The sequence below is a fragment of the Octopus bimaculoides genome, chromosome 1 (assembly GCF_046866305.1).
Source record: "Octopus bimaculoides isolate indiv1 chromosome 1, ASM4686630v1, whole genome shotgun sequence".
In the NCBI taxonomy this organism is placed as follows: Eukaryota; Metazoa; Mollusca; class Cephalopoda; order Octopoda; family Octopodidae; genus Octopus; species Octopus bimaculoides.
The window spans coordinates 91914792-91926448 of record NC_142928.1 but is presented as its reverse complement, the minus strand read 5'-3'; the positions used below and the strand labels follow the sequence as shown (position 1 = coordinate 91926448).

The 11657-nt window shown below is 39.0% G+C and overlaps 1 protein-coding gene across 1 annotated transcript; it reads right to left on the bottom strand.

The window, feature by feature from the left end:
* Positions 1 to 1347: 1347 nt before the first annotated feature.
* On the bottom strand, positions 1348 to 3461 carry LOC149137626 (uncharacterized). Its single transcript, XM_089348127.1, is given in 1 exon segment — positions 1348 to 3461. A coding segment is annotated over 1 exon segment (1914 nt). The 5' UTR covers positions 3262 to 3461.
* Between the last annotated feature and the right edge of the window lie 8196 nt (positions 3462 to 11657).

Here is an 11657-nt window from a genome sequence, read left to right as displayed (position 1 = left end):
CTCGCTGGTCGAGAGTTGCGGCAGGCCGTCTAGGTACACACCGAAATCTGTTCCGTCGTCCGTCCTACCGTTTGTCCCGAACAATTGAGCAAAGTGCTGCTGAAAGGCCGAACACATCTGCTTCGGTCCCGAAATCTCGCAGTCGTTCTGGTCCACCAAAGACCGAATGGTCGCTCTGTTGCCACGCTTCGCCTCAACCACGCGGGCCCATCGAGCGGCCTTAGTCCCCTCCCCTCTTACCGAAAGTGCTTTGGCTCTGACAACGCAGCCTTCATGCTTGGCATCAAAGTGTTGGTCGAGGGCCAACTTCGCTGCTAACACGTCGGTTGCGATGCCTGTCCCAAGAGCCTCGTCTAGTTTGTTAACTAAATTCCGCTCTGTTTTCTTAAGTTCTACAGCTAGAGCCTTACTAAACCTAATTGATTCTGCTCTAATTGCCCGCTTCAGGGCGAACCACCAGTTGTTGTTGATGATTGCCCCGGTTAAAGCCCTCTTAACTAATAAACTAATCCGGTCTCTGTAGGCTTTGCACGCCGTTGTCGACGTGTTTAGCTTCCAGTAACCGGGGCCTTATCTATGGAGCCTATCTAAGTCGACCGTACAGATCACGAATTTGTGGTCCGTGTAGCCGACTATGTTGAATTGTGGACACCCTATGCTATCCTTATCCGCTGGCCTACAGAAAAATCTATCTAAGTACGATCTAGACGACCCGATGCGATTAGTCCAAGTCCACATTGGCACATTCGGGTTGTCTAGTCGATACCTGTCGGAAAGCTGAAAGCGTTTGAGCAGGTTGGCGAGGCTCTTGCATCCCCCTTTCCTATTAGATGCTCCCGCACCCACCCTATCGATACGTTCGTCTAGGACAGCGTTCCAGTCCCCAACTAGCACTAAAGTGCGAGAAGTACCTAGGAAAACCTCCAGACGTTTGAAATAATCCGAATGCCCTGCTCCTGTCGGAGCGTAGGCAGCCAGCAGTCTGAAAGCAGCGCCATCACTACTATCGACGTCCAGGACCACCAACTTACCTTCCGGATCCAGGAAGAGTGCCCTTATTTTCAAGTCTAGGCCTTTCCGAAATAGCACCGCAGTACCTCCACCGCCCACTCCCGGCCGACACGGAGATAGGAAAATCTCGTACCCGCCAAAAAGGGCTGCAAGTTCCTTCGGGTTGGAGAGCCTGGTTTCGCTAATGGCTGCTACATCTACACTGTAAGACCTCAGGTCGTTCAACAGGTGACCTTGTTTCCAAGGTGACCCGAGGCCTCTCACGTTTATGCTTCCGATTCTGAGAATTACCATGTTTTTTTTTTTTTAAAAGAAAGTATTAGAGGAGAAAAGGCCCTACTTACTGTTTTCTGGTGGGGTGGCTCCCCTATGTTTTCGTGTGGGTGTCTCCACTAAATTTTGATAAAGGCTCTGGGAGAAGCTTCTCCCTAGCGACCCAACATCATTCGGAAACTTTTCTTTTATTTTATTATAGTTTTCTTGGGTTATTTTTAGTGTGAGTATGTGTGCTGGTGGTGCGTTGTGTAGGGGTATAATGAAATTTGTGGTGTTTGCATTGGTATTGTTTTTTAAAAAGTCTAATAGGTGTTCATTTTTTGTGTTGATGGCTGTTACGTTTGTGGTGTGTGTGAGTGGTGGTGTTTGCGGTGGAGAAGGTGTTGCTATTTGTTGTGAGTGTGTGTTGTTGTTGCCGATGATGTTGGGAAGCTCACCTTTTTCGCGACTCCCCTCTTTGTCAATTGTTTCTTTTGTCTTTCTTTTTCGTTTTTTTGTTGGTGGTACAGTTTGCCACTTCCCTTTTTCACTATCAGTGCTCGCACAATCCGAGCTGATCTGATCTGGAAAGGGAATGCTTGTCGGATCTGGTGAAGATTCTTTTACAATTTCTGTTGTTGCTGGTTCTGTTATCTTTTTTGGTGTGGAGGTTCTTGGTGTTGGTGTTGGAGTTGGTTTGGTGATGGATGGAGATGGTGGTGTCGCTTTTCGTGGTGCTGGTGGTGATGGTGTTGGTGGTGATGGTGTTGGTGGTGATGGTGTTGGTGGTGATGGTGTTGGTGGTGATGGTGTTGGTGGTGATGGTGTTGGTGGTAATGGTGTTGGTGGTGTGGAGGCTTTTGGTTGTTGTTGTTGTTGCTGCAATTTTCTGTTTTTGTCTGCCTCCATTCTTTGCTTGTAGATGGGGCAGTCTCTGTTTAGGTGTTTTTCACTGCTGCAGAGTTAGCACTTTGGTCTGCGCCCCTCTACTGCAATGTGTATTCTATTGCCATCCGGCAGGTTTATGGCGTCGGGTATGGTATTTATGCTATCTTGTTCAATCTGAACAAGGAGATGCATTTCCATGCCCAACCAGTTTTTTTCTTTTACTCTGTTCACTTTTAGGATAGTGGCAGTCTCTTCAATGTCGAAGAGCATAGCTGCCACTAGCCAGGAAATGTTCAGTTCTGGTGGCACATGATTTATTTTTATTTCTGTCACACGTCGACCAAGGTATGTCGGCACGAGTAATAATTCTTCCGCCTTTAACGGTGTTGTAGAGTGCCGGATGGCATCCTCTTCCGTTGGGAAGCGCACTTCCACTGTTCCAAAGCGCTTCCCTTTGGTTACGAAGCTTTTTTGGCCCCATATCGGCTTTAGAGCTATCTCCAATCTCTGTGGAGTAGCATTCTCCATCTTTTGGTATTTTGTATTGAATACCTTGTATACTATTGTTTTTCTTTTCGTTGCTTGTATTAATGCTTGTGGAGTGTTAAGGAAGACATTATTGCCATCCCTTCTTAACAATTCCTTGGCATTCTTTATTTCTGCCATTGTCACTTGGATTTCTTCTGAGCTCTGCTTAGCTTCGGAGGCGAAACCGTTACAATGGCTACTGGTTGTGGTCTTGGTACTGTTGCTCGTGTTGTTTACTTTGTTTTCTTTGTTCTTTTTTTCCTCCTCCCTCTCCGGTGTAGAAGCAATGGTGGAGGTGAGGGCTGGGAAGTCAGCAGCAGAGAGTCTGTTAAACAGACCTGAATCAGGAACACTGTCCACTATGGCGTCAGCTGGGCGAGGTGGAATGTGACTTGACCTGTCATTCTTTTTGTCGGGGAGTGATGCAGAGAGAAGAGAACAGCTGGCTGCTCTTTTCACTGGCATTTTGCCTTTTATGGCATTAACTGGGCGGGGTGAAAAAAGACTTGACCCGTCATTCTTTTTGTCGGGGAGTGATGCAGAGAGAAGAGAACAGCTTGTTATTTTTTTTTCCGACATTTTTCAGATATGATACGTGTGAAATGTGAAAATGGAAGTTTTTCAAACGAAGAATTCACCCCTAAATGGGGGAAATCTCGCCTAACCGACTAGCTCCGCAAGAACCTAGTCGGCTTGGCTACAACAATATATAAAATTTAAAACAGATTTCAAAAGATTTCCGGGTAAAAACGGCAACAACTTACAGAGCTTCGGGAGACACGTCCATCCAATAATAAGGTTAAATTCAAATGTCATCAGTGACCCATGGTTTCTTTTTCCCCCTTTATCTCCCTTCAAGATTCATTTCCTAAAGTGCTACCCTGCTGTTGTTGGTCGGAAAGCTTATATCATCTGCCGGAAGGTTAAGGACTGCAAACCTATCACCTACTTTCGACTCAAGCTTCGATGCAACCCTAGGTTCTTTCGGTTTTTCTACATCAAACCTAATACTCATTTCTGGTGGGTTATATTCAGTTTCAGCCTCATTGTTATCATGAGCAAATCATGATCACTATTGGCATCTGCACTTGGGAATGTCGTAGTCCTAACCGTGCTGATGTTGGACTTGAAATTTTAAGGTGTGAGGATAAAGTCGATTTAGTTTGTGGTTCCTATGACTGGGATCGTGCCATGTTGTTCTGCGCCAGGAATTGTGTGGGAACAGCATGTTGGCTGGTGTCAGCGTGTGCTTCCTAGCGAAATCTAGGACTCGCATTCCATGATCATTAGTTTCTCTGATCCCGAAAAGTCCTACTGTCACAGCCCATTGCTTACATGTATTGGTGTCTACTCTGGCTTTCCAGTCTCCTGGTATTCCAGTCTCCTTGGACAATGAGAACATCTTGTTTAGGAGTTACCGTTATAATTTTTTCCATATCTAACTAGAATTCCTCAACAGCATCTTCATCATATTCAAGAGTTGCCACATAGATTTGTATGATACTAATATTCTATTGTCCTGCAGCCACATGTATTTTGATGATCCTTCTGAATACTGCTGCACAGATGATGACTAAACTTACACGGGATTTTGTTGAAGATGAAACCCACTCCATATTCATGATTGGTTTCATCTCAGCTGTATTATAGTTTGTGAAATTCATCTGTTGTGTCACCAAACCTTGACTTCGGTCAGCCTAAGATATTTCAGGTGTACTTGTTCATTTCCTGAGTCAGTTCCTCCATTCTTCTGCAACTTACAGAGTACTCCTCCGTACTCTGTATGTAAATATATATATAGTGTGTGTATGTATGTGTGTGTATTAATGTTCGTATTTATGTTTAGTTACAATAAAAAGTTTACATTAATCTAAGAGATATTCTATACTTTTGCAGAATTTGTTCTTAAACAAAAATACTATTCTCAGTGTTTTCAACGTGTCGGCTTGCTAAGCCATCATCGAACGATGATATATATGTACTGTACAAAATTTGATGAAGAATCCTTAGTTTAATACGAAATTGTTTTTATAACTGTAAAAACAAACTGCCTTCCTTGATATAGTAACAATACTGTAAAGTATTTCAAAGATCTTTTATTGAGAAATTTCCACATGAATAGCAAGTAAGATCTACCAGGTAGATCATCATTATCTAAGGATTTTTCTACTTATTTATTTTGTAAGATGTTGATATAGTTCTGAAATCTTGAATTGATATATATGGTTCACCTTCCCGCAAAATACTTCGTAATTAACTTTAATCGTATAAAACAGGCACTTATAAACAACACATAATATGTACAGTCCTTGCTTCTTTGTTTTGGATCATTTTGAGAAAGAAATGCAGCATCCTTGGCTTTCTGCAGGGCTTCTCTTATTGCTGTGGAAGGAGAGAAAGGCAACATGAATAATAGATTCTTACAGTGACCTAAAGTGTATCGACAGATCTAGTTTTCTCAAATGAGACACAAGAAGAAGAAGGAGAAGAAGAGGAAGAAGAAGGAGAAGAAGAAGAAGAAATAGAAGAAGAAGAAGAAGAAGAAGAAGAAGAAGAAGAAGAAGAAGAAGAAGAAGAAGAAGAAGAAGAACAACAACAACAACAACAACAACAACAACAACAACAACAACAACAACAACAACAAGCTCATACACTCTAATTATTCATTCCGTTTTGGACTACTCCAGAGAAATGCCCCATAGTTACTAGATAAGATTTATCAACTAGATAACTTTGCTCTAATTTTTCTTCCTCATATCTACATGAATTGGGATTTTCAACTCTTAATAATATCAATATTAAGGAACGAGAGAAGCTAAGTAATCATTGTCTCTGTTACTTAACCGTAATGAAAACATCCTTGGAAAATTTCTTACGGTCATTGCAAATAGTAACTAAGATCTCTGTATGTGATCGTTCAATGTATGAGGTATTGCAAGTAAATAACCTTCAGATCCCGTAGTGTGCACTTCACGAAATGGGATATATTCCCAACGTAATTCTGGTGTAGTAAATTGCAGAAGAAGTTGATGTGATAACGGCTGGAATGCATTGATCACAGATGTGTTCGATAATGTCTGACAAAAAGTTAAACAACATCAAGACCTTCACCATATAAAACGCATTTACTATATCGTTGCTAAGTATATGTTGAGAGTTCGTAGCTATCTTTATCAGTGATATATATTATAGGATAAGTATTATTCTCAAAGGTTGACAGAAGAACTAATGAAATATCAATTACACTTAATTGAATAAAGTCCCCTGAATATTTATGAGAGTTGTAACCGTATACTTCAAAAGAAATATATATATATGTGGCAAAATAATTCCTGCATCACCAACTCCTACTTGCACACGTGTGTGCGTGTGTGTGGATGTATGTGTGTGTGTGCGCGCGCGTGGTTGTTTGTATGTGTGTGTGTGTGTGTGTGTGTGTGTGTGTGTGTGTGTGTGTGTGTGTGTGTGTGCGCGCGCGTGTGTGTACACGTACGTTGATTTCTGTTGAACGAATAAGAAACAAGCGGTTAATACATGCTCTCAGGAATATGTGTTTCTTTAATGAAACTGAAACTGAGAGTTAGTCTTGCAGCTCGAATTTCAAAACTTTGCGATCTTCAGACAAGAATCCGTCTCAATATCAAAACTGCATGAGACTCGAGTCATCAGACAAACTCAGTTTAGTTGCAATATAAAGACAATACATACACACGCGCACGCAGGTGCACGCGCACACGCACGCGCTCGCCACACACACACACACATACATGTATATATTTATTAAAGTGGCAAAAACATCACAGGTAGAGTAATATGCATTTTTTTTATTAAACATCACAGGTAGCGTAATATGCATTTTTTTTAATTAAAGCTGTTACTCAGAGTTTCACGTTCCCGTTCTTCGGGCAGTTGTGATACAGAATAGAATAAAATTTTGATCGTAAACAGGAAAGTGAAACACTGAGTAGCAGATTTAATAAAAAATATATATTACTCTACCTCCGCTATTCGAGTAATATTTTTTCCACCTTGATTTACATTTATGTGCTTACTCGTGTGTGTATGCCTGTATATATATATATATATATATATATATATATATACAAATTAAAAGGGTAAAGATTTATCAATTTATTAATTTATTAATAAATCAACAATTAATAATTTTTACCAAGCCCTTCAGTATGTAAGCACCATTATCGGTGGAGAACTTATTTAAAAGTTCCCATACATTTATAAACATAATTAAGGGATCAGCAAGCATTTACTTCACCATATACCGAAGTTCAGAAATAGCAGCTAAAAAAGCTGAGACTCCAACAGATAGCATTACTTGTAACTCACAAAGGCAAAAACAAGAAGAAAAAACAATGAAAACTAACCATTTAAAGTTAATCATAGACGCGTTTCTGGATTATGAATGATAATATTCAATTTCCGTCATCGGTATGATATTCCAGTAGTACATTCGACTATGCTAGCAAACCGCGCAAGTATGAACGAGTGAACATCATGCCTCGACACAACCTGAAAGCATAACCGAACTTACCTCGGCCAGTCACAAGGATTTAGTTGGCCACGTCACAAGGATTTAGTTGGCCACGCAGTCAAACGGAACCCAGAACCATGTGGTTGGTAAGCAAGCTACTTACTACACAGCCACTCCAGCATATATAAATATATATATATATATATATATATATATATATATATATATACGACGGACTTCTTTCAGTTTCCGTCTACCAAATCTATTTCGGAGACAATCAACTGCAAGTTGCGCACGTCTTCGTTTTCTACTGCACTTCGAGCTGCCATTCTTTGTTTGCTATCTGAAAATCGTGAATTTCGTTGATATTCGGTTTCATTTGCACGTCGAGCTTTCTTTCTCTGTTGCTGATATGCAAACCGTGCGCGTGGCTCATCTTCGTTTTCTGATGCACGTCGTACGTTTATTTGGTGTTAGTTTTGTGACGGTCGTTTTTATGAGACATTTTTGGGATAATAAATATCAGTAAGTAATAGTGAAATGAAATTCGGACACTATTTTACAGTAATACAAGGAAAATAGGTATATTATATAGAAGAATAGCTTAAGGAAATGAGAAAAGCTTTTGATAATGAATATCAGTAAGTTGTAGTGAAATGAAAGTAGAAATGATGTGTGAATATCAGTAAGTAATAGTGAAATGAATGTACAAATGCTGAATGGTGTCAGTGTGTTTGCTGAAATTCCGACGCTATATTACATGAATGCAGAGCAAGGAGTTGTGTGTTTGTCTTTTTGTTGGTGTGCCGATGATTTTCGTTTCTCTGTGAATTTGTGTCTCTGTGCGTATGGTTTCACTGTCAAGCTGTCTCTGCGTATGCGAAAGAAATTTGTATATTTCTATCTGAACGGAGAAGTGAGAAAAATAGGTATATCTGAAACATGAATGAATATACATACATGTGTGTGCGCGCGCGCGTTCTTTTAAAGAGAGAGAGAGAGAGAGAGAAAAGAAAATAACGGCGCCATTTCTTTAGAGTTCCACTCTACCGGTGGAAGTGGACAAAACACCCATTCTTATAATTTTCTTTTATCTTTTCTTTCTTTTCACCTTTTACTTGTTTCAGTCATTTGATTGTGGCCATGCTGGGTCACCGCCATGAAGAAATTTTAGTTGGACGTATTGACTCCAAAGTGTTTTTTCTATTTTTACTTGTGGTAGTCATTAGCGAGAGAGAGAGAGAGAGAGAGAGAGAGAGGAAGAGATACAGAGAGAGAGAGAGAGAGAGAGACAGGAAGAGATACAGAGCGAGAGAGAGAGAGAGAGACAGGAAGAGATACAGAGCGAGAGAGAGAGAGAGAGAGAGAGAGGAAGAGATACAGAGAGATTGACTGTGTTAAATTGTGCGGAACATGCCATCCTTGAATAAATAAATGAATAAATATATATGGTGTGGTGGTTGCCATTGTCTTGAACGCTGACCATTTTAGCCACAGAATTTTCGGCCAAATAGAAAGACAGAAAGATAAAGAGAGAGAGATTGATGAAAGGTGTTGATTCGTTGAAAAGTTTGGCACTTTAGCTCTAGTCACACCATCCTCATCATTATCATCACCATAGTTAGTGTGAAAGTGGACAAAACACCCACGCTTATAAATGAGATGGTGTCTCAATTATGGTTTGTGGAACAAACAGAAAAACAGACACAATCTCTCTTTTATATATATATATATATATATATATAAATGTATCGCTGTTACTTTGCATTACTTTTCCATTGTGATACAAATAAAATGAACCAAGTATCTATTATATTTTTTCTTCTCCATTTTCTTTTATTAACTTTATATATATATATATATATATATATATATATATATATATATATATATATATATATATATATATATATATACAGCCTATTGAACTTGTGCAATCCAGACACGTTCACCTCTACATTTTTTCCCTGATTATTTGTTTCCTTTCCTAATTCCTTTCGGTCGAAGAAGTAGGCTCGAAACATCGAAGGCTTCTTCCACTTTTTATGAGTGTGATACTAATACACCATATTTGTTATTCCTTCACCTGTCTGTTTTTTACTTTTTTTTGTATAATTTCGAACCATATATGCACAAATACACACATAGGTGCAAAAATGTGTGCACAATGAACGAGAAATTGATCTTGACACGAACTCACGAACTAGCAAAGTAAACGATTCTTAAATTATTGCGGAAGGAATGATAACGAGGAAATACTTTTGACAAACGTTTACACAAAGAGTAAGAGAAAGCATTTATAACTTGACAATACAGAACATGACAGTAAATGGTAAATTTACTGTATGATTAACATACGATGTAAGGAAAATGTTGGCACTTTACCAAGCATCAGCAGGAGATTATAGCTGCTCTCGTACACCTACTGACGGGGCTACAAGTCGTTTAGTCGTATCCAACACATTAGGCAAGAGACTATTATGTACAACTCTGACAGAACAAGATGTAGAAAAATATGATAAGTGGAATATGGATAGATTTTCGGCTTAAATGGGCAAACTTTCGCCAACAAGTGTGTCAAAGTTATATAAAGAGAATTCTCAAGAAAAAGAGGGGTGGCGGTTAAAAGTCAAACAGGAGAAAGGACTAATAAAGAAGAGGAAGAATAGGGACAAAATACAGAGAGAGATGTAGAGACAGATGAGCTGGTTACTGAGTGAAAAAGAAGAATAGTGAATGGACGGAGCGGAATGAGAGAAGAAAGAGGAGAGAGAGGGGGAGAATATAATGTCGTAGGAAATAAAGCAACTATTCTGAAAACAGAGAGTCTTGCGAAAACGGATAGATCTACGCGCAAACGTGTGCACAGAGATCGAAAAGACAGAACCAGAATGAACTAGTAGTTTACACGAGTTATGAATAAGTGACAGAAGAGCTGAAATGAAGAACAGTCAATCAGCATTAAATTATAAGTCGAGACGAATAAAAAATGCACTTAGACGTTGGGAAACATATGACAAACAAGAATTTGAACAGAACATACGATAGACCACAAAATATTTACTCTTCATCAAACCTCAAATAAACATTATAAAACACAAACTGACAGACATAAATACGCATATATATATATATATATATATATATATATATATATATATATATATATATATATATATATATATAAACACACTATGGTAAATATCTCCATCCATAGAAAATATATCTATATATTTGTATGTGTATATATATTGGGTCCTCACATAAATAATGCGGTTTTCTATACTTCTATTATTCTTCAAAATTAAGACAAACAAAATTCTTTTTTAATCTAAAATATACTCTTCTTCATTTTCTACAATGATCTTCCTTCTATCTGGTAGACCTACAAGCTTCCTCTACAAAAATGCACTTGTCCGTGATGAAAAATACTCCTCTAGTACTCTTCTGACTTCGTCTACAAAATTCATATCAAATCCGTCCATATGATTTTGAAAACAGCGGAATAAAGGATAATCAGATGGGGTAATACCCGGCGAATATGGTGGTTGGGGCATCGTTTCCCATTCAAATTGCTCCAGCCTTTGGAATGTCATTCTCGCTGTAGGTGGCCGAACATTAACCTGAAATCAAAGATTTTCTATAAGCGCTGACTTAAGCCGCTCAAGCTGCTCGCAATAGATCTTTCTTATTGTTCGGTTTGAGTTTAAAAGTTCAAAGTGGACTAAACCTTTCGTAGCTCTCCAAGCAGATAAACAACACCTTACGTGGGTGAAGACATTCTTTAGCCTGGGATGTCGGGGTTTCCCATTTCCCTACCCACTCTCTTCGGCGATTGACACCTTTATAGAGAACCCATTTCTCATCATCAGTCACTATTCTGTCCCAACAAAGGGTTCATTCATGAGACGTGACAGCAAAGAAGAGTACACGTTCAGTCTCTGCGTGCGGAAAGACTCGGAAATTTTGCAAGGAACCCATTGACCCAATTTTCTGACTTTTCCGATGGCGGTAAGTACTTAAAGATGACAATACCTTCCCACAAGTTACATAGGATCTCTGGGTATAGTGGTTTAAGTAGTAAATTCAAAAGTGACAGGCAAACTTAAGCAGTTCTTAGAGATTGCATTCCTGACTTTTGAAATTACAAAGATAGTTTCTTTTTTTTTTTATGAAAAAGCCTTAGTATTAATTTGTTAATGAGCTGGTTATGTTCACAATTGTTTGATCCGGATCTCTTGTGTCTTTGTTGTAGATAATTATTTCTTCGTCATAACAGTTTTTGTCCATAATGATGTGTGACCTGTCCTTATCGGCCTCTTTTATAATGATTAAACCATCATTTTTCACCATTTGTTGAACTTTTTTCACTCGTTTCCGAAGATTCTGCTGGCATATATGGATGCGAACTATGAATTTTTACATCACATCAATATAAGTATCCAAATGTTAAGTGGGTTGAAGTTCGATTGATTCCTAACAATTG